Source organism: Lygodium microphyllum, chromosome 13, assembly GCF_053477565.2.
Source record: "Lygodium microphyllum isolate KBCC chromosome 13, Lygodium_microphyllum_v1.1.10, whole genome shotgun sequence".
In the NCBI taxonomy this organism is placed as follows: Eukaryota; Viridiplantae; Streptophyta; class Polypodiopsida; order Schizaeales; family Lygodiaceae; genus Lygodium; species Lygodium microphyllum.
Window position 1 is genome coordinate 116,113,976 of NC_141147.1, and position 24,640 is coordinate 116,138,615.

General features: G+C 42.0%; 1 protein-coding gene across 4 annotated transcripts in view; it reads left to right on the forward strand.

The window, feature by feature from the left end:
• Positions 1–204: 204 nt before the first annotated feature.
• Positions 205–24,640, forward strand: part of LOC148027098 (Chaperone DnaJ-domain superfamily protein) — a 39,858-nt gene continuing 15,422 nt past the window's right edge. For all 4 annotated transcript variants that reach the window (XR_015692937.1, XR_015692936.1, XM_087691632.1 and 1 more), the window contains exon 1: positions 205–707. Coding sequence is in view for 2 of the 4 variants with exons in the window: in XM_087691632.1 (XP_087547758.1) it covers positions 447–707 (261 nt within the window). In the remaining 2 variants the exon portion in view is untranslated. The remainder of the gene's footprint in view (positions 708–24,640) is intronic.

Below are 24,640 nucleotides of genomic sequence, written 5' to 3' on the forward strand. Positions count from 1 at the left end.
GTAAGACGCCCATGGCTGTGCCTAGTTTCAAAAAGTGCATGCTCACACGGGATTGGCCATCCATCACTTGGTGTGTAACCAACCTTAGAGAGGGAGCCATCATGAGAAAGAGAGTGAGAGAATATATATGATATGGATATAAAATAATATAGATATAAATATGTGTAAGATAGAAAAAGTTCTATACAATTTCACACCACAATTTCCACATTGTGGATTACGGCAACATCATGAACTGAGCTTCTCCAAGGGATGCTTAAAGAAGGTGGGGTGGTTTGGCTGTCCTTACCTACGCCTTCCGAAGTAAGGTAGTGCATAGGCACTCTCGAGGCTGCCATGCCAGGCCCTGGATAGATAATCGAATGTTCTTGCTTTGCTACGTGTACAGAATCGCGGAGCTCATTGCGAGCTTCGATGCTAGCATGAGAGGCTTGGGTTAACTGGACATGGCCTCCGTTTCGCCATGGAGGCTTCAACCTGTCTCTGGTTTTGGATCAAACCAAGCCATGACTTTGGCAGCACCGCGGCGGCGAAGACCTCCCTTTTGCTGGAGAGCTCATGCAGGGGATAAGAGAGGAGGCGGCCACTGGTCTAGAAGACAGACAAGACAAACAAGCACCAGCAAGGATCACTATGGAGTCTTGGGTGTTGGTTCGGATGCGTCAGCTGCAGACATAAAGCTCGCCTTTCGACAGCTCGCCCGGAAGGTATCGCATGAAACAGCTGGTCCTACTCCCTGCGTACTGTCACAATTACTCCAGTTTGAGTTTATCCTTGTCTTTGGGATTCAGTCTCCTTTTTGTATTTTATTTAACTGAAATGATCAGTGATTGTAGTAGATGTCTTTATCCGAGCGGTGGTGAGTAGAGATGCAGCACGCCATCATTGGAGTTGGGAGAAATTTAGCTGGTCAGGGAGCACTAGTGTTTGTCCATGTCACTCCCATTAATGATCTTTGGGTTCTGTGTCAACGGCGAATAATCATTTATTTATGTTGACATATAGTAAGTCCAGACATGTAGTATTGGGCTACTTCCATTGTAGAATTGGGCAAATGGGAGTAGCCAGGAATGTCATGTTTGCATTCTGTCTCAACAACGAATCATGGTTTATGTTGACATGTATTTAGACGTGTAGAATTGGGCAATGGGAGCTAGCCAGGAATGTGTCCAGCTTCATTTTTCCACGATAATGAAGAGAGAAGAGAAAGAAGTGACTTATGCAGCCCACTGATGAAAAACTTTTATGTACTCAGCTTCATGGCATTCAGTTGTCTTTCACACATCTCCTTATCCATGGCCAAAGCTTATGGGTAGTAGTGGATCACTGATCTGTCTCTGAATGAGGTATGACTTTCTGGAGTATCAATATGTTGTTTTGTTTTCATCTTTTGTGGCTTCCGATCGAACTGTAGGAGTATACATTTTGGAACTTGTATTGCACAACTACTCCATGTGACAGCTTTTGCAGTGTGAATAGGTGGAGTACTGATCACATTGTAAGAGTGCCATGTAAGGCTTAGTGAAGACTCAAAAGCTGCAGTATCAACAAGCACAGTTAAATATCCTGTGGATAGAGCTTCACATATGAAAGCTGTAAAGTAGAAAAGTTCATTGTTTTGCAAGAGATGGTCCATCTCATGCACCCAAATGTGCAGAGACGCTCTTATGGCTGTTTGCTTGTGGAACCTACTTGTCCTCATTTGATGGCAATTTCCTACTACATGTAAAGGGATGCCTTGTTTGGGGAGATGGAGAAACTCTTGAAATGCTAGTAAATGTTGGGTACAAGTGGATTCTTGCTTAATTGAGTAGGATTGTGGCCTTTACCAAAAAGAAGAACCTTGGAGGAACATTGAGTGACTTTGAGATAACAATAGACACGTTTGACTGCTTGCCAATGTGTAGTACCAGGGCTGTGTATAAAGCATGCCAACTGAGAGATCCCAAATTGAATATTTGGCTGTGTATTACAGAAATATGATAAACAACCAACAGTTTGCTGATAAAGAGATGCTTCGAATGGATCTCTTGCACCCTCAAGTGTAAACTTGTGGCTTGTCTCAACTGGAGTAGAGATAGGCTTGCAGTCTTGCATCTCAAAAACTTAGTTAGTTGCCCAATGTACTTAGACTTCTCCACAATAATACCCCTTCAACTGCATGAGGTTTAGTCAACAACATGTCATTCATTGTAATGTGTCTACCTGTTCCCTTTCAGGACACGTCTTAGCAGTCCATCGGGAAGAGAGTCTAGAAAGCTTTGCCCGGCACTCCCATGAAATGTTACGGGGTTTGTGATCTAGGACTTTCCGAGTTTGCCACGTAGCGGAAGTATTCCAGCCGTTCCCACTTAGGACCGACCTGAATCAGGGTTTTCCCTAATGGTCAATTTCCTAAAATGGCAGCTAGCGTCGAATCCCAGGCGAACTACTTCATGCAAAAACGCCAGGGTCGAAGCGGATTCATGCTGCACTTGGTTCAAGGAGAATGGAAAACGAGAGGGATGCAAGGCTCGACCTCTTTGTCTATAAGGCATAGTCCCATTCCGTTCCCCTAAAACAGCATAAATCGGGATTCTAGTAACCTAAACTCTAGGTCAGCGCCCTTGCTGTTCATTTCCTTTGAGAAGAGCTCCTTGCTGTCCATTTCGTTTGAGAAAAATTCACGGCCAACCGGGACCACCCATCCGTAGGACGGACCCATGGCTACATCCACCGCACTTTCCTCAGGGTTGTTTTAGTTGTCTAACTACCTACCACATTTAGTTGAACACCATCAAGCAGCTTCCTTAATTAGCCAGTTAGACACTGGTTCCTTCACGTAATCTTAGCACTTGACATAGAAAAACAATACCAAACAAGTTCCTTTTCAACAGGTTATTTTACTTATCTTTGGAATACATCCATAAAATCCAGCCTGTAGGCTAATCCATAATCTACCCGAAGGCAATTCATAATCTGTCCGAAGGCTATCCAGCAATCCACAAGGATTACTAATCCAAGATTCTGCCCGTAGACTAGTATGCGGGCCTCGAGATCCAATCCCGAGTCACGTTGGCCTCTTGTGCAGGGCCCAGATATCACAACTCTATAGAAACAGAATTTGTATCCTTTTTCATTAATTTGTCTATATAATGATTTATTAAAATTGTTTCCTTTGCACTAATTAGATATAAAGAAAAGTGCATTGGAGCTGGCCACTGATGAGTGGTTAGAGGTTATGGTGGACCCACGCGGTGGGTTAGAGAAAAGATAGTTCACACTTCCACCTATATGGCCCGATTGGGCGCCTGTGACTAGAACGCACGCATATCAGGGTAAGACTCGCACACAGAAAGGATTGATGCCTTGAAGTATGGGCTAGATCTGCCAGAACAGACAGTTACAATCAACAAGATGGCATGATCATGAAATGGTTGTACAATGTGCATGTGTGGACTGAAAGCTTGAAATGCATATTTCTTTGCATAGGAAAGTCACATGAAGATTCTGATACCGTTTTTGCGATGTACACGGAAAAAGCTTTCATATGACACCCATATTGGGGGGGTCCCTAAATTTTAGGAGGTCTCTAAATTTTAAGAGCCTCGAATTAGCCTAAAAATGCTAGTCCTAAAAAATAGGGATGTCATTCTAAAAATAGTAAATTTTGTACTCTGACTGTGCTTACTAAATTTGGTTGTTTCTATTCTTGACAGGATTCAGTCCAAAAAGGAAGGCCATAGAGAAGAGACAAGCGTCAAGACACTTGTCACACAAGTTTCCAATTGTCCCACCACTTGTCACATCTCATGACATGTGGCTAGACACTTGTCTTGTGCTACTCCACTTTCCCCTTTTGTACTAGCTCTTCCCTCTCCTATAAATAAGAGCTCGTTTTTCTTCATTCAGCATCATTTTTCTTTGCTGTAAACTCATGTACAGCATCCACAGATAGCAGAAACTGGCCCCATCTATCCCCATCATCATCCTCCTCTTCTCCATTATCAAATTCCTCCATGTTTCCTCTTCTATCACTGTTGTTTTACAGGACAAGTCTGTAAATTCATTATAGCACCTTCTTCTGGAGCTATTTCTTCCATTTTAGCAACAAGAAGCAAGCCCTATCTATGTACTGTTGATTAACGATGGAGAAAGGCTAATTTTCCCTCTTTCTTATTCATTACAGCACCTTCTTCTGGAGCTATTTCTTCCATTTTAGCAACAAGAAGCAAGCCCTATCTATGTACTGCTGATTAACGATGGAGAAAGGCTGATTTTCCCTCTTTCTTCTCTCATACTGTAAAGGTTCTTATCATTGCATAATAGATAATGCATGTGTGTTTATACATCTTTGCATGATCTTGTGAGAGTGAGAATTACTGCTCCTCACTCTCAGGTTGATTGTAACTGAGCTCTTTCCTGAGGGACTTGGGTTGAGCAGAAATACATTCCTTCCGGGGGGGGGGGGGGGAGGAGGTTTGCCCATCTTCAACCCTCAATCTTGTCTCCATTACTTTTACATTTTCATGGCTGTAATTTTGTGAGTAATTTTCATTTTCAGCTTTAAGTGTTCATTCTCTTTTATATTAAACCTCGAAAACAAGCGAATATCATAATTGTTAAGTATACTACGTTGTTTGGGGCATTTACAGTGGTATCAGAGCTTTGGCTCGGTCCTCACCCCAACACTGGTAGTGCTTATAATTATAAGTTTGTTTGTTTTCAGCCCTTGCATTGAGTGCTTGAGCATATTTTTCTTAGAGTCTCAATGGATCAGTCGAGTGCTATCCTTCAAGCCATTCAAAGTCTTAGAGAGGAGAATCAGCAAATTCGTGATCAACTTCTCAAACTAGAAAAAGTTGAGAATCCCAAAGAATTCAAGGAAAGAAACCCATCTGCTTTAAGGAGACAAAGCCATACCAATGAAAGGAGCCGATCAAGAAGTCCAACTACTTCTAAGAGGCAGTCCCATTCTACTTTAAGACAAAGAGAGAGATCGCATCGAAGCTCATCCTCTTCTTCAAAGTCATCTGGTGCCTACTCTGATGGACCCTCTTCTAGTGACGAAGAGTCACACCCTTCTCGTGAAAGCCCTCATCATCGTCAAAGGCGTCGACATTCTTCACCCTCGTCTCCATCTTCATCTCCATCAAGCACTTTATCATCTTCAACCTCAAGATCCGGGCATGGACAAAGGCATAAGAAGAAGAAGAAGACTAAGTCACTATCTCAACTTGAAAAGAAGATCAAGTTCAGTATGTATGATGGTTTTTGAAATCCTGATCTTTTTCTGAAGTTTATTCGTCAATTTCAAATTTTGTATGGTCGTGACAAGTATAAAAAAAAAGAAAAGATTAAGTTTGCAGCTTTACATTTGACTGACTTAGCCCATACTTGGTGGACGGGGTTGGAATATGATCATGCTGTCCCAAAATCATGGCGGTTCTTTGTTCGCATGATACAAAGCCAATTTCTTCCTGTTCATTTCAAAAGAGCTGTAAAAATGGAATGGGATCGGCTTTGGCAAAGGAAAAATGAGTCACTTGGTTTTATACTAAGAGATTTTGGGAGCTACTTTTGAAGGTTCAACATTTCAAGAAGATCAACAGTTCGGAAAAGCTTAGGAAGTTTCAAGGAGGTTTGCATTTTAAACTTCGTACTGCTCTTAATCATTATCATTGTTCTAGTCTCAGGGAACTCATTGACCATACTGAGACATGGGAAATGGAGCACAATGGCAATAAATCATTCCAAAAGAATGATAAGAAGAGAGTAGCTGATGATGAGGAGTATTCAGCCCCAAATGAATGACAAAAACAACGGCAAAAGCAGCCATTAAATCAAAAGAAGATGAAGCCCTATGCACCTCCTAATGCTCCTCAATTTCGCTCCAATCTATACCCACAAGCAAAGCAACTTTCCGAAGAAGAAAAGCAACATTTCATGAAAGAAGGGAAGTGCTTTAAATGTGGACAAACAGGCCACATAGCGAAGCAATGTTCAGACAAAGGACAAAGCAAGGTTTTTTACAACAAGCCTAAGTCGCCAATGAAAATCAATGCTATCTGTGATGTAGTTGCAAATACAACTCACACTCCAGAGATGCGCAAATTATTAAAAGCTTGGGGACAGTTGCAAGGTAAGTAAGCACTATTCTTGATAGATCTTGGGATGAATGAAAATGTCATTTCCTTGCAATTAGCTAAAGAGCTTGGATTAAAGAATGAAGAGATGGATACTCCGGCAGAAGTTCGCCAAGCTTTAAATGCCGATGAAGGTGATACAGTGAAGACTGTGACACCCTACATTGGCAAGCTCAAGTTTCAAATTCAAGCCTACAGTGACAAAGATTCAACCATCTTCTCTCAGAAAAAGAAGGTAGAACTCACCAACAAAGGCAAGAAGTACGAGATTCAAGCTGGAGTTTCTGGAGACACCATACCTATGGTAAGCCATATGCAAGTCTCTAGAGCAATTAAGGATTGTGTTCAATGTTGTTTGCTTTATGTCACTGATGTAAAAGATAATATGAATGCTGAAAACCAAGAGCGACTTCAGCTCTTGGAAAAGTATAAAGATTGTTTTTCGGAAGATCTTCCTTATCAGCTTCCCCCAGAAAGGCCAGAAGACCATCATATTGATATTATTCAGGGCAGTTCTCCTCCTAATATAGCGACCGTGTGAGCCGTCCTCAACAAGAAGAAATCAGAAAGCAAGTCGAAGACCTACTCAACCGTGGGCTAATTAGGTCAAGTAGCTCACCATTTTGTTCACCGGTTCTTCTTGTTCAAAAGAAAGATGGCACATTCAAGATGTGCATTGATTATCGAGTCCTCAATAAAATCACTGTGAAGAATCGGTTTCCTATTTCCAGAATTGACGACATTTTGGATCGTCTAGGAGGCTCAAAGGTTTTCAGCCGCATTGATCTAAAGAGTGGTTATCATCAAATTAGGGTAATACCACAAGATGTACACAAAACTGCTTTTCGCACTTCATACGGTCCTTATGAATTCTTGGTGGTTCCTTTCGGATTAACCAATGCACCAGCCACCTTTAATCGAATGATGGAGCGCATCTTTAGAGAACATTGACAATATGTCGGTACTTTCTTTGATGATATTCTTGTCTTTAGCAAGAATGAAGAGGAGCATCATCAGCACTTGGAGATTGTTCTACAATTACTTCAACAAAATCAACTCTTGGTAAATGGTAAAAAGAGTGAATTTTTCATGCATAAAATAAATTACCTTGGGCATGTCATCTCTTCTGAAGGGATTCAGATGGATCCTGAAAAGATCAGGATAATCCAAGAATGGCCTCATCTTCATGATGTACATGAGGTGCGATCGTTTCTTGGCTTATGCTCTTATTACTGCCGCTTCATCAAGCATTTTGCACATATGGCTTCTCCACTTCATGACCTTACAAAGAAGAAGACCTATTTCCAATGGAAGGAAAAAGAGAAGGCAGCCTTCACAAGGTTTAAAATAGCTCTTACTTTTGGACCTGTTCTTATCATTCCAGATTTGGTAAAACCATTGTGGTGGAAGCAGATGCTTGTGGTGATTGTATTGGTGCAGTGCTAAATCAAGAAGGCCATGCCGTAGCCTTTGAAAGCCGCCGTCTAAATGATGTGGAGAAAATGTATGACATATATGAAAAGGAGCTCTTAGCAGTGGTTCATGCTTTGAAGATATGGAAACATTATCTTTTAGGCAATGAATTCCTTATTAAAATTGATCATCAGAGCTTGAAGTATTTCAAGACTCAAAAGCATTTGTAGGAGAAACATGTAAGATGGGAAAATTTCTTGTCTATGTTTCATTTTCAAATTATGTACACTCCAGGGAACCAAAATGTAGTTGCTGATGCACTTTCTAGAGTGCCTCGCATTGCAACTATTACAGTGGCTCATCATGAAGATTTTCAAACGATGAAGAATACTTATGATGAAGATATTAATTTTGCAGCAATTTGGTCAAATTTACAACAAGGAGGTTCTCATTCAGATTATTCCTTCTCATGAACAATCGCCTTTGCGTCACTCTTCCTGTTCGACAAAAGGTGCTTAAAGAAAGTCATAAACCCCCTTATGCAGAGCATAGAGGGAGGGCAGCCGCTCTAAGTGCAATTGAGCGCTACTTTTATTGGCCAACATTACGAAGAGATACACATAACTTCATTGAGGCTTGTCTAGTATGCCAAAAATCCAAGTATGATAGGTAGAAGACTCCAGGATTGTTGCAACCTCTTCGAGTGCCCAAAGATCCATAGGAATCTATCACAATGGATTTCATCTCAGGTATTCCAAGAACACCTCAAGGTCATGATATGATTTGGGTCATAATTGATCGATTTAGTAAGCAATCACATTTTATTCCATGTCATAAAACATTGAAATCCGCACAAGCTGCAAGACTTTTCATTCAGCATATCTTCAGATTACATGGTATGCCTTCTGAGATCATTTCAGATAGAGACTCCAAATTCACAAGTAACTTTTGGCGTGCTTTATTTGAGAATTTGGGAACCACTTTAAAGTTCTCCTCAGCTTTTCATCCTTAAACTGACGGCCAAACAGAGGTGATGAATCTCACTCTTTTGGATATGTTGAAAGCTTATGTTAGTGAACATAAGTCACAATGGGAGAAATATCTTCCATTATTGGAGTTTGCTTACAACAATACAGTGCACTCATCCACAGGGAAAGCTCCAAATGAAATAGTACAGGGTAAAGTGATTCCTCCTCCAATTATTCGCACTAAAGATAAGATTTTTGCTGTTGATGAGTTTGCTTCAGATTTAAAAACAGCAATGGATCAAGTTTGAGCCACTATCAAAGTTGCCCAAGAGCGATAAAAGAAGCAAGCAGATAAATGAAGAAGACCTTTGGCTTTTGAAAAAGGTCAATATGTCTTGCTAAAGTTTGATAAAAGCAGGCTCAAACAAGGTTCCGGTCAAAATTCATCTTTTCCAAAGCTCTCCAGTAGATATTTTGGACCTTTCAAAGTGATTGAGAAAATAAATGAAGTTCCTTATCGACTTGAGCTTCCTGCTCATTGAAAAATACACAATGCTTTTAATGTAAGTTTGCTAAAACCTTACATAGGACTAGAACCAAAGGAACCCATTACTGAAGATCCCCCAAAAGTTGAAGAAACAGAGCAACTCTTGGAACTTGAACAGATTTTGTTTAACAAGGATCGAACCACGAGAAGTGGCCTTGTGACACGAAAATTCTTGCTAAAATTCAAGAATCTACCCACAACAGATGCACAGTGGGTAGATGAAAATTTCATGAAGGATTACCCAGACATTCTTCAGCCATATCAAGAAGCTTTTCAGGTGAGGACAGCTGAATAAAAGCCAGAGGGCTATCACAACTCTATAGAAACAGAATTTGTATCCTTTTTCATTAATTTGTCTATATAATGATTTATTAAATTTGTTTTCTTTGCACTAATTAGATATAAAGAAAAGTGCATTGGAGCTGGCCACTGATGAGTGGTCACAGGTTATGGTGGACCCACGCGGTGGGTTAGAGAAAAGATAGTTCACACTTCCATCTATATGGCCCGATTGGGCACCTGTGATCAGAACTCACGCATATCAGGTTTAGACTCGCACACAGAAAGGATTGATACCTTGAAGTGTGGGCTAGATCCGCCAGAACAGACAGTTACAATCAATAAGATGGCATGATTATGAAATGCTTGTACAATGTGCATGTGTGGGCTGAAAGCTTGAAATGCACATTTCTTTGCATAGGAAAGTCACATGAAGATTCTGATACCGTTTTTGCGATGTACACGGAAAAATCTTTCATATGACACCCATATTGGGGGGGGCCCTAAATTTTAGGAGGTCTCTAAACTTTAGGAGCCTCGAATTAGCCTAAAAATGCTAGTTCTAAAAAATAGGGATGTCATTTTAAAAATAGTAAATTTTGTACTCTGACTGTGCTTACTAAATTTGGTTGTTTCTATTCTTGACAGTATTTAGCCTAAAAAGGAAGGCCATAGAGAAGAGACAAGTGTCAAGACACTTGTCACACAAGTTTCCAAGTGTCCCACCACTTGTCACATCTCATGACATGTGGCTGGACACTTGTCTTGTGCTACTCCACTTTCCCCTTTTGTACTAGCTCTTCCCTCTCCTATAAATAAGAGCTCGTTTTTCTTCATTCAACATCATTTTTCTTTGCTGTAAACTCATGTACAACATCCACAGATAGCCAGAAACTGGCCCCATCCATCCCCATCATCATCCCCCACTTCTCCATTATCAAATTCCTCCATATTCCCTCTTCTATCACTGCTGTTTTACAGGACAGCAAGCCTGTAAATTCATTACAGCACCTTCTTCTCAAGCTCTTTCTTCCATTTTAGCAACAAGAAGCAAGCCGTATCCATGTACTGCTGATCAATGATGGAGAAAGGCTGATTTCCCCTCTTTCTTCTCTCATACTGTAAAGAAATCGGTTCTTATCATTGCATAATAGACAATGCATGTGTGTTTGTACATCTTTGCATGATCTTGTGAGAGTGAGAATTACTTCTCCTCACTCTCAGGTTGATTGTAATTGAGCTCTTCCCTAAGGGTCTTGGGCTGAGCAGAAATACATTCCTTCGGGGGAGGGGGGGGGGAGGGATTTCGCCCATCTTCAACCCTCAATCTTGTCTCCATTACTTTTACATTTTCATGGCTGTAATTTTGTGAGTAATTTTCATTTTCAGCTTTAAGTGTTCATTCTCTTTTATATTAAATCTCGAAAACAAGCGAATATCATAATTGTTAAGTATACTACGTTGTTCGGGGCATTTACACCGGAAGGCAAGGGATTTACAGGCAGAGCCCCCCCTGGCACCCAAGCGTCCTCTTACTTCAAGTAGCGCTCAACGGAGAGACCTCTCGCGGCGGGTTCGGTCCACGTTCTTGGTGCGGCTAACAACCCCCTTGGTTAGGGTCAGGCAGACAGTCGGGGGTAATTGATGCTGCCTCTCCCTTCAGGCCTTCAACCTGAAGCATTAATTAACTTTTCATCTTTTAGTTCCTTGAGCAAACAATGCAAACAGTGCTCCTAAACTGCTACAAGCACAATCAATCCAGTGGTCGTTTATTTGGCTAACTGCTAAGATGTGAATCCTTCTCTCCGAATGCATCCAACGTTCGATCCGGGATCAATTGCGACTTGGCAAGATCCCCCAAGGGTCTGTTTGTTCACCCTTTGTCCTTGGGTTAGGGCCATACCCTGTTAACCCAACTTAACCAACACCTTAGGTTTCATAAATTAACAGTAAATCCTGGCGACCATGTCGCTCTAACTTGATTGATCATTTGCTTACTAAGCAATACATAACTTCCCTTATCTTGGCAAATTACCCCAAGAAGGTGATTTAACAGGATGACTACTCATCTTCTTGCAAGTTAGACTTGCGCTAGAACTTGCCAACCTCATTTCAAGGAATGACAAATCTATCTCGTGATTAAACCACAAGGCCATGCGACGTTACAGCTTGTTGCACAAGTGTCGCATCTATCCCATGGGATCATTTCACCCATTGGACGGGGTTTCCTGGTCAAGGAATTATGTTTGTACAAGACGCAGGGTTTGGGGTGTCTTCCTACCCAACCCTTCCTTAATTGTACTAGGCCGACAATGTTCGGTCCTAGGGTTTTCAAACTCAATCCGAGTTTTAGCATTAGGTCGAACGATCCTTAGGGTAGAAACCCTAGATTGTTGTTTGCATGAGCGTCCAATTGATCCAAACATTCCGTGAATGTGGGTAGGACCTTTGGGTTTGAGGATTTCGACTTGGCGTTCCAAGTGCGATATTAGGCAGCACTTCCAACGTGCCAAGCCCTAGCTAGTACTTGAGGTATTTATTGTGTCGACTAGTTATGCCTATACGAAACCCTAACAGTTATAATATCACAAGTGATTTGGATAAATTGAACTACTTGTCTTGTGATAAGGACAATTCTTTCATAGAGATGCTAAGCTAGTTTGCAAGACGTCACAATACATATAAACATGCGATTCATTACTTCCACGCACCACAAGGTTTCCAATAACCCTATCTTTTCTTGCTAAAGTCAAAACGCATGATAATTTGTAGAATAACTTTCATAGGACCTACTAGGACTTACATCAAAGAATCATGCCTACAGCTTTTTGTCTAGGCAATCGAGTTTCATGCTTTGATAAGCCATGCAATCTTTTCTAAATGCAACTCGATGAAATGAAATTTACGAATATGTAACATGCGACCCTTAGATACAACATCGTGAATGAAGTTCATGCAAAACTAAGGCTAGTGTTGACTTAATCCATTTCCAAGCATCTTTTGCATGCAACTTGCAATGTCCATTGTTTCATTTTCATGCCGTGCAACGGATGTTAACAATTTTTCCATTCGAGTCATAACAAGAAAGTTATTTGACTAAATGCAAGATACTCTTTTCCTTCACAGCCAATGCACTTAACAATTTCCTCTTTAACCCTAGGTAATATGCGTTTTAGACTTCCACTTTGAAAATGCACGACAAGGCAATTTGCGACTAAGTTCATAGGGCGAGTAAGTGATAACTTTGGAGATGCAAAGGATCCAATTGCATGATATGCACCAATCCCTATCCATCGTTTACAGAGATACTTTCGCAAATGTGCTTTTATCACTCCTACGTGAATTAATGATAAGCGTAAAAATGCATTCCCCCTATGGAATTAAATGTGTTTAAAGCATTTCTTATACGTGGGATTAAATTCATAAAACCTGGATTTGTGGATCCGCGGTGATGTCCATGTGTAAGGTCGGGGAGAAACCTCCCGCGGGTGCGCCTTGCGTTTTCTTGGGAGCCATTGTTATGCAGCGTACTTTTGTTGCAGTGGCTTTCCTCGAGTTATACGTGCGTCCCGAAGACTTACGGTTTGCGAATTTTCTCTCTTGCGTGGGATCAGGCCCTTGGAAGCTTGGATCTTGAACCCCATGAATGAGATGTATGCACAGGGCCTAAGGAGGCTGGGATTTTTTTCCCTCGGGTTCAATCCGTGTGCACAAGGCCTTAAGCCTTGCCTTTAGAAGCTTCCAAGAAGCTTCTGCTTCCCAGGAACCACGTGAGGAAAAAGGTAATGATTGAGGGGGGGCGGAAAATTTATGACGACAGGGGGGTTTATGGTGACAAGGCGGAGTATTGGCGGCAGTGGTATGGCAGTGGAGCGGCAGCTGGCGACTTCCACAGTGGGCGTTCTTCAGGCAGGCGGCAGCAACGACTTCTTCCTCCCCCTCTGATCGTGCAACGTGGCAGCCTCCTCCTTCAGCAGCACGGCCGCCTCATTCCCTTTTAGTCCCCTATACTCCCTCTTCTCTCCTTAGTACGGCGCAGGTGGACAGCCGACGACAGCAGCAGAGACGACCCCTTTTTCTCTCTCCGTTTGTCTGATCCTCCCTCACGTAGCCTTCTCCTCTTCTCTATCCTCCTGATTCCCCTTGTGCCACACTAAGGGGTGTTTTTATAGCCTTGGGGGGGGGGGGGGGGGAAAGGAAGCTCCACCACGTGGATTTTGCATGGCTCCCTCCCTCATGCAACCCACACCACTCAACCTAGGCCATTCCTCCCCACACTCCCTCTCCTCCAGCCATGCATCGGCCTTCCCCTAATCATATAAAAAAATTTGCCTAATTTAACCACTCCATTTTGCCCCTTCAAAAAGGGTGTTTCCCCGTGGCTATGCGGTCTTGAACCCCTGGCCTCAATTGCTCAATGCGGAGGCCTCATTTTTGTGCGTGCTGGGTACGGATTAATCTACTGATAATTACGCTATGGGAGATAACCTTGCGCGGCGTGCGGGGAGTCAAGTTCAACAATATTTTTGAGCGGAAATATTACATTCATATAAAGAATGAGAATCAAGAGATTATCCCCATCTTTGCAGACATAAAGTGTGCTTTCAGTATATGAATTATTGAATCCAAGAGCACTCAATTATGCATGTATCTTTTCATACCATGCCCTAGGTGCTTGCTTTAGACCATAGAGAGCCTTATGCAAGTGACACATTTTACTTTCTGAGCCTATGTATCTAACAACCATTTAGGGGGCCTTAGCTTCTCGAATAGCAGCCCTTTCATTGGCCACTTTATCATTAGCAATGCCTTGAAAACATACTATCAAACATGTCCGTAAGTCCCACGTTGGGCTGATTTTGACTATGAAGGGTTGACCAATTTGTTCTGCGAATACCACATCTCTATTAACAAAAATCTTGGTGGAGGGTTGGTACAAGTGGTACCCTTTGCTTTTTGCACTGTAATCAATAAAAATGCCTTTGACAACCTTGGCTTGTAATTTATGTCTTCGTGGCTATGGCACCAAAGCATATGCTAAACAACCAAAGGCATGAATATGTGACACCATTGATTTTCAGCCATTCCAAGCCTCATAAGGCATACATTCAGCCAATACTTGAGTGGGGCTACGATTCAACATATACACTACACACACAATAGATCAAGTTAAAACTTTAGGGGCAACTTATTGTGTAAAAGCATACAATATGCCATATTTAGGGATTGCACTTATAAATCATTCTTACATAGTGGATGGGACCTTCTAGCACTTTCTTCTCTTGTTGTTCACTTGTTCAGTGTGCGTGTGTGTGCGTGTGTGTTGCTAAACCCTAACCTAATAGTGGTATCAGAGTATATCTTTTGGTCGCCACCATCACCGCTTGAGTTGCTGAAACCAGCCTTCCTTCCGTGGATGGGTGGTTAATCCCTAATTACAACTTAATAACAGCAACAAACAATAAATGCAAATCTGAAAATACAAATTTACCTACTGATCTTGGACAATGCACACTCGATTGGTCCCAAAATTGGTGCCCCTTTTGGTATTTCTTTATCTTTATTGAAGAAGAAGTTGATTTACAATGGGATTCTCCCGATCCTCTTCGCAATTCAAACTCCCCTTGCTGTCCAAAGTGACCAGCAAGTCTTCAATCTGATTTGCGCCTTGATTTGGTACTTGATTGGCCCTCATCCACTTCATAGATGATGGAAATGCCCCAAATTCAATGGCTGGCTAGTCCTTCACTTGAATTTAGCCGAAATTCAGCTTCAGCCCTGTTGAATCCAAGTCATGGAGCTTCCAATTGGCTGTTGCTAAACTCTAATTTTTGCTGTAAATTGGGGTTAGAAATTAGGGTTAACAGCATAGAAATTTGCAATTTCTCAGCCTCCAAGGTTCCAAATGCTGAGATCTTGGGAGCAAGGCTGTGAAAAGGTTGGGATATGAGAGAGAAAGCTGTAGAGAGAGAAAATTTAGAGTTTTGTTGCGAAGAATGACTGAAAATCAGTCAAATGAAGCTGCTACCTTGCCACAACAGCTTGTAGATGCAAAGATTTGAAGAAAATCAATCATTTACTGCTACTGCCCTGTCTCAACAGCCTGTAGATTTTGTCACCTGCTGTTGATTGGTCTTCTCCTGCCCCTGGCTACCTCAGAAGGTCCTCGAATGGCTGCAAATCAGACCAGCAACATCTCCTCCCTCTCTCTTGCAGACTGAATACATTAAAAATGCATCTCCAGTCTCTAAAGACGTTTTTCAGTCTTGCATGGGCATTTTTGACAAGTGATAGCCTTCCCAAATGGTTTTTCTAGTATTATCCATAAATAAGCATTAATTTTCAGTTTTTAAATACTAAAAATTAATCTAATAATTATTTCGGTGCCCTGAAAAATAATTTGACTAGCCAATAATTAAATTGGCTAGACAACTTCCATTCTCGAGTGTCTTTGCACCATCTTTGACCATCAAATTGGCATTAGGTACCATTAAACGCCATTTTTCTAGTGTCACCTACTACTGACACTTATGGCAAAATAAATGATCTAGGCTAACAATTGACACCAGATACTACCAAGTACTTGTGCAACATAACTTATAACAACTTTTGCCTTTGACATCTCGTGATTTTCTTGGGCCTCTGGCACATCACATGTGCAACATTTACTTAATCATGTGATTAAAAATTAATCTATATGTTAAGTGAGGTTTGAAAATTACATATCCTCATGATAGCCCTTCTCCTTGAAATCCTTGCAATCGTCCTCGATTGCACTGCCAAATGCATCAAAAGTAAAGTACTACATTGGAATTTTCATAAGGTATCATAGTCAACACAACATTGTGCATTGTTGTTCAACCATTCCATATGTCCAACATATGTTGAAAATTACCATCCAACATAATATAACATAAAGACTCACAAAGAATCTCAAAAATATTGTCAGATTATCATGTGACATGACCATTTTTCATGAGCTCAACTCATCTGGTAAAACCAAACCGTAGTATTGCGAAAACTAAGCATAAACCATTGGCTAAAATATCAATGATATCATATCATATGCTGTTGTCCATGGACCTAGATGTAAACCATTGGCTAAAACATCAATGACATCATATCATATGCTGTTGTCCATGGACCTAGATGTAAACCATTGAAAACTGAGTATAATCTGATCATAAACTGATCACTTTTGCTGATCTGAGAATTGATCACAAACTGCTACAAATGTGACCCCGAACTGAGCACAAACTCATTGCAAAAACTGACCAGCAATCAATGCAAAAACTAATCCAAAAAGTGACCGTAAACGGTTCTCAAGCTGATAAAAAACTGAGCTGAATACGACTAAATATTAATGATTATACGCTGAAAACCAACATTCGATAATCAGCCCTTGATAATCATTAATTGATGCTACACCAAGCATAACCAATGCCATAGCAAGCATAACTGATTACATCGAGCATAATGGATGCAAATGTCGAGTTTCAGAGGTGCAGTGAAAACGATACCGATCTGCATACCAAACATAGTGACTAGTACATTGAATAGTAATCTCCTGGCAAACATCACTACAAAATACAGACCTCATATCGACGTTCAAAGCGACAAAAATGTTTAGCAAAAAAATTGCCTTCGTCATTGCTAAACATGTCGGTATTAGCAACGCCATAGAAATGTCGCTATTTGCGTCGCTATTGGCATTGCTATTTGTAAATAACAACGCAAATAGCGACAGTTTGCGATGCAAGTAGCGACATGTGCAATAAATTTGCGACGCTAATAGCGACGGTTATAGAGATTTTTTTTTCTTGCTGTCCTGCCACATGTAGCACTATGTGCTGTATTTGGGCTATACAAAAGGATTATAGTAAAGTATACAATGGTCGTCAAAATGAAGGCAAAGTGTACTTGAATCCCCAAGATTGATACATAAAATAAATACAAGATTGCTGAATGAAAGTGCTCATGGAATCATGGCAAGATACAAAGGATGATAATAACATAGTGCATTGAAAATGCCTACATAAATCACAGGACCAAAAAGAAAAGGATGTGTGCTTCACAGATCCAAGTATGAGCTATAGATCCTCGCCATTCGAAAGCTCGTTCCGCCGCAAAGGAGCATCGAACAGACTTTGCAAAAAAACAAACAACTACCCATCAGTTCACCATATAATAATGCATTTTAATTAAAATTAGTAAGTACGGATAAGAAAGATGAGTGACTTATTGGGCTGCCATGTTCGTACAATCTATCAATCAATGCAGTGAGACCGTGTATCTCTGTATATCGAGTCTCTAGGCCGGTGGGATCGCGGTTTGTAATGAAGTGCTGCAAAGAAAACAAAATACAATTATTGGAAATACAATTGTCAGTATAAGCGATATTGCAAAAAAATAAGCGAGAAAAACAAAAGAAAAACTTACAAAGTCCTCCAGAGAAGTCTTGTGGCCGCCACTCTCAAGATGATAGACTACTCTTGCCTCCAATCGTACCCTCGCTGCCTTGCGTTACTGTCTCCAATATCCTGGAGAATCTGTAGCCTCTTCCTTGAGTTGGTATCAGTCATCTGTGTCTAGCCACTCGGGCTTTGAGGCTCCACTCTTAAGTGCCTTGTATGCGTTCAATTGTCTGTGTGACATATATGCACGTATATATTCCATTATCTAGCCTGTGAAAAATCTATCTTTATCATCTAGCCTGTGGAGAATCTATCTATTGCGGTGGGTACTGGAAACTCCTAATGCAAGGATGGTACTATGTAATCTTTGCTCCCCTCTGGTATGTTCTTCCAATGATCCAAGACGTGATGAAAAACTTGTTGGCATAACTCTTTCATACGAGCCATCACTCTCCTCCCCTCCCCTCATCATTTATGATGATGGCTCTTGTCCTATCATCTACAAGGTATCTATACAGAGGGTGTGTCTAAGATGTGTCCTCTCCCACCTGCGATCGCGCTCTTGGGCATATCCAAGAGACCTGTGTATATCTGGTGTACCCACGGGGATGGTATCTCTCGGAGTAGCACCCATAGGGGTGTCACTTGCGGACAGCTGAGCAAAAGCTGGAGTGACTGGAGTAGATATCCCCATAGGTGTGACAAATCCCACAGGTGACGCAAATTCAGTTGAATGACGAGACGGAGACACTGCGTTGGTATCTCCCAAACAACCACTTGAGCCACTCTCTCTCGAACTTGCACAAGAGCGAGGAGTACCACTTGTATCTCGAGCCGACCGCGGGCTCACCGCATCCACGTCTCTGCAGCATCTCTCAGAACCACTTTCTGCGTTCGGCCCAAGTTTGGAGCGTCGACCTCGTCTATTGGAAACCAAAGCATCAGAGCGTGTTTAAGTAGATCGAATGGAATGGCCTAATGGTGTCTGTGACAGCTCTTGGTCTGCCATATCTTTGAATTGAGCCATGTGATTTGGAGACATACGTGTGAAGATCTCTTGTAGCTCCTCGTCGCTCATCCCTCGTCTCATCATGCTGTCCAAATATCCACAAAGGTCACCTGCACATACAAAAATTGATGTTAGTATAATCAATATAAAGATTTAAGCAAAGCACAGTAATATAACTCTTAAAAAAATGATCTTACTTAAAATGCATATTCTAGAGTACCCTTATAAGTGATTCATCAACGAATTGAGTAGGTGGATGTTTCAAGTATGAGGTAGCCTATGGTCCCATGTCAATCTTCTGACACAACTCCATATACATTGGAAGGTCGATAGAAAGGTCACCACAAAAGGATGAGTCCACCTCATTCTCAAAGAATTCTTAGCCTCTTGTCTTTCCATCATTGTTACCCGATTTTGCCTTCTCTACATGCTCCAAGCTTTGGGCAGCCTCCACCCCTTGTAATATCAACTGTTGGGTTTGCATTGAGGACACATAGAGTGTACGATCATGACAGATCCACAAAGAGACAGACATAGACACAGAGGGCAAAACTCAAACCCTAAACGCAAAGCTCAAAAACTTAAACCCTAAACGCAAAACTTAAAACTCAAACATAAACAGAAGAAGGGAGAGAGAGATCACATCTCTAAAGTGAACGAATGCTGTAAATGAATGTAAGAGTGTACAGTGTGCTCAAGGGCAGAGCAATGTCGGAGTGTGACGTCCACCGGAGACGAATCCCAAGTCTGTGACCACCAATCGGAGTGTGAAGAGAGAGGAAACTGTAAAACACTGATATCAGGGGTTGCTAGAGACAGAGGCGACAACTGATGATGGCTGAAATGTGCATTGGAGAGTGTGAAACCTGCACAAACGGAATGAGGCCGAATGGGGGCAGCCTGTCTATTTATAGATGTGAAAGGGTGTCCCAAAAATTAGGGTTTTCATTGAACTCTCTCGAACCGCTCCCCGTTTTAGGGTTTCCACTGAACTCTCTCGAACCGCTCCCTGTTTTAGGGTTTTACTCTAAAAGAGCATTTTTTAGTGTGTTTTGGGGTTGTTTAAGAGGCTAATCAGCAAGTAATGTATGTTTTAGCTCAACACCCCCTCTTAGGCCCAAAACTGAGCCAAAAGGTTAGGCCAGCCATTGTGATGTTTAGTGACCCCAAGGCGTCCCACCCCAAAGTAGCCAGGGCATCGGACAAAGGGTGCACGGCGGCTGCCCAGTGGCCTACAAAGACTACATAGGGAATAGTTATCTTACCAAGGGAATCCAAGTAGTCACCCCAGAGAGGACAAAGCATCGGACAAAGGGTGCACGTTGGCTGCCCAATGGCCTACCAAGCTTTACAAAGACGGATGGAACTACATGGAACTTTTTTTGTTTAAAAAAAAAAAGTGAGTAAATTTTATGGGATGCGACCGATTGAGTAAAAGTAACCGAGAAGATGGGAGCAGGGAGGGTACACCCAACACATTATAAAACAGTACAAGCTAACCCATCCAATCAGGGTGTTGATGACGAGGAAAAATAGATGATGAGGTATCCATGTAATGGAGGATGGTGCTGTGGTAACAACCACCGCTGGTGGAAACAGCTTAGGATCCGCTCAAGTGGTGCTCTGCGTAAAGTATGCTACATGCTGAAGAATGCTTATGTAGTAGGTGCCACTTGGACAGTGTTTCTTGTTGGGAAATTGTTTACTTGCCCAAGTGCCCTAGTACAAAGATGATGAAATCATGCAATGCAAAGGGTAAGGTACAACAAGGGGGAGAAGCCGATGTCGAAGACAAAGTACTGAAGCCTGTAGAATACCAAGGAGTGTAGGAATCCCCCTCTCAACCTGGATGTAGATGCCGAAGAAGGAAGAGGAGCCTGATGTCGGTCTTTGTATGGTGTCGAGAACCATAAGGAATGAAATAAGAAAAAGTGGATGAAGCACCCTGCTAGAAGAGCAAGGTAGAAGTCACCACCATGATAGCATCGAGAGAGATGCTGCACGATCCGCCTCGGGAGGGGAAACTGCCATGCTAGAAGAAGAGCAAGCACTCCTAGGATGATGAAACCATGAAAGGAACGGTGCGTATCCCCACGTCGCTAGTCGAGATAGGACCAAAGCAATTTGCAAGTTAGCCCTACATTGAAAGACAAAACCCTACAAAAGAGATGAGAATCTACAAACACAGAGGTTAATGATGAGATGCTCCAAAGCAAAACATAACAGAAAGGAAATCTAACTCAAAATAAATGCAATGAATGTGTATGTGTGAGTAAATTTAGTGGAAGACAAAAGAATGGAAAAGCTAAGGACAATGAATCCTATGGGCCCGACTCTAAGAGTGCGAAAAATGAATGCTAGACTGAACTAGGGTATCTGAAAGGACGTAGAGACATGCTAGTCTAAGAAGGTGGCCACCATTGCATACGTCCAGTAGCAGGGCTTTGCCAAGGGAACACTTGACGAGGTGGAAAGGAAGGTGAGATAGATGCATGAAGTGCAACGGGATCGAAACCTGCGCACCAATTAGCCAGTCCCTCAGGGGTAGTGAAAGAAATGGGCTGCTGAGGTTGTACGCGAGCCACATGTCCAGCAGCAACAATGGGTGTTGAAGGAGTAGATGAAGCAGGAGCGAAAGGCGTAGCCCCACTGGACTGTGTAGTCGCAGCGGTCTGCTGAGGCTTTTTAGGTGGAAGACCTTGGGCCTTGGAGCGACACTCCTCGTTCACATGGCTTGCTCTCTTGCAGTGTGTGCAAAATCGGTTTTTCTTAAGGAGTTGTTACCAAATAGATCTAGATTCTTTGGTTCCATTTGAGGAAGAGAAGTCACCCTTTGATTGGCTTGCCTTCGCATCTTGCGAGTTCTTGCCACTAGTGGTTTTCCCTCCCGAAGAAGAGGCAACCAACCCCCTTTGCTCTGAATAAGGCTATGATGAGGATTTCTTGTGGACTTGATCATGCAGCCTTACATAACGCAAGAACCGGCACTCAAATCCGTAGAAGGTTGGCAATCGAGATTGGGAGATGATGTGTTGAACGAAATTGAAGTATTTTTCGGGCAATTTATTCAAGAAGAATGTAACCTGATTGTCATCTGACTTTGGAGAGCCAGTAGTGGCGAACTCGGCAAGTAACCGCCTATATTCGGCCAGCTTGACTTTTAGATCATCCCCTTTCTTAACAGAGAACTCTTGAAGCTCAAAGTCGAGATTGATGCGCCAAGTACGATTATGAGCCACATAGCGGTCGAGAAGGTGACGCCAACGCTCTGACGGGAGTGGAAAGTGTTGCAACTGAGAGTGAAACTCAGGAAGCAATCCTTGCATCAGCTCAACATTGGGTGTGGCGTTGTGTGCTCTCCATTAATGAATGTAATCAAGGTGAGCTAGTCGAGGGTCCGGCATAGGCTCTAGACGAATGATGAGGTTCCAAAGACCCTGAGACTCAAGCACTTGTTGTATGAAATTAGACCAAATGGTGAAATTTGACTCGTTAAAACGGGTAGTGGGGGTAGGATGGGGAAGTGGAGTACACTTGGGAATGGGCCCCAAAGTGCCCACCAGGCATGCGAGTAGTGTGCAAGGTGGATTCATAGGTAGGGATGGGCTGACTAGGCATGGGCATGGTAGCCACATGGGGAACCAAAGGAGGTGGTATGGGAACATGGGGAGCAAAATATAGGAATCCTTGTGTAGGTGTAACCCAAGGAGAGTGTGAAGACGCACCATAAGCTAAGGATGGAAACCCCTGCATATGAGTGGTCATGTGAGATGTAAAGCTGGGGATAGTGAGGGGGATGCCCATCACAGTTGACTCAGGAGTTATGGGTGTGCTCATTTGCTGAAAGGTGAGAGGCACTGTGTTAAAGAGTGGCATTCCCCCTAACGAAGTACCATTGTACAAAGAGGTAGAGAATGGGATGGAAGGAAATTCAAAAGGTGCTAGGAGCGGAGATGGAAGATCCAACCCCTAGGGTGTGTGATGCAGATGAGTGTAATCCAAGGTTTTGGAAAGATGATGAGAGGTGATCAAGGTGTGATATAGAAGAGGGTGGGATGAAACCGGTCTATGACTCACATAAAGCGGTAGTTCCTTCAATTAACACCTGGTCTTTACACACACACATAAGCAGAGACCTCACTCCCTCGCTTAACACCAAATTGGCCTTGAAGACCGGAGCCCCTCTTGATATTTCTTTATCAATTGAAAGATTGAAAATTACAAAAATGATAATGTTTCAAAATACATAACCTGTGAACAATTGATTTTCATCTCTTTTGAGTAAATCCCAGCTGCATAAGAACAGTACAGCATGTCCAGATCAACATCCCTTTTAGGAAAGCATTTTTTGTGACCAAAACTCAATGATTCGTGTGCAGAATTGCAGTCTGCAGATCTCTGAATTCACTGTTCTTATTGTCCAGCACACTGTTATTATTGTCCAGCATGTGCAAAATTCACTGTTTTTACTGTTCAGCATGTGACCAAAACGCAATGATTCGTGTGCAGAATTACAGTTTGCAGATCTTTGAATTCAATATTCTTATTGTCGAGCATGTTGTGCATTTTCTGTGACCAATACTCAATGATTCATGTGTAGATTTTGAGAGAAAACACAGAATTGTACCTTTGATGGAATTAGCCCATCATGCGAAGCATTTTCTCTAAGAATAGAGAGAGAGTTGATTCGAGGGAGCAAGCTCTACCTCCGTACTTGAGTCAGAGACGTAGAAGTGCTCTCCATGGCTGATTTTCTTGTAACAATTTGCCCTTAGCTCCTCAAAACTTCATTCTTCTATCTGCCCCTTATGGCTATTACGTTTTTTTTAATGCGCTCTCTCTCTCTCTCTCTCTCTCTCTTTTGGGCATTTGTGCCACATGGCATACATTCAACAATTTTCCTGTTTAAGCCTTCTGTTCTAAAATTCTCCACGATCAGTGCAAAATTTGACCTTGGCATAGACAAAAAATCCTCGTGCAAAAACAAAGATAATGGCGCGAATAGATTCTGGGGTCCAAAAATAGTAACTCTCTAAATTTTAGGGATGGTGACCCTTCATTCCTCAAGTTATTCTGAGTAACTTTTATCATTGTGACCATATCAAAAAGTGTAATGTGGCTCAATTACGGTGACTTTTATTCTGTGAGCATTCTCACATGTGCATCTTCTGTCTTGTCCAGGCTCATTGTCCTGCACCATCTCCAATGGCTAAGCAGAGAGTCCCAAACCAGTGGCATTCTATTCTTCAATGTCCATTCAATATAGAACCGGTCCTAAGGCTCAGACAAACCATTAGTCCAATTTGTCCCAATGACTGCCTCTTTTGGCTATGCAAAGATCTCGGCTTATTCCAAGAGAACTCTGGGGGTAAGAAGCAACAACAACAAAAGAAAAGAAAAATAAAATATTTATATAAGTAAATAAGAAAAGTAACTGTAAAAAGTATTACCACTTGGTGACAAGGGAAGTGAGAAGTGTGTGTGATATGCTCAAATGAAACAGAAGCTGTAGATGTATCTGAATTTCGTCTGCTTCGTAAGCTCCCTCTATTGAAGTTCACATACGCAAAGCCATCCGGATCCTGTACATCAAAAGAAGAAACATGCGAGGGTTTTGAATCATGCAACACAAAAGAATTATACAAACCTGACATTGGACCTGGCTGAGATGATGAAGATGGATCGCCAGACGTTCGAAATGTTGTATGTCCTCCATGATCAGAGAGGTGACCAACCTCACCAACTTGTTTGAATGTGGTAGTAAAACTGGTAGGAGAGGTGTAACATCACCGTACTTGTTGCGATAGTACTCCTGAAAGTCCTCTGTCATGTTAGTGAAATTTGGTGAAGGTGGAGTGTCGTCCTCCTTACCGAGTCCATAATGC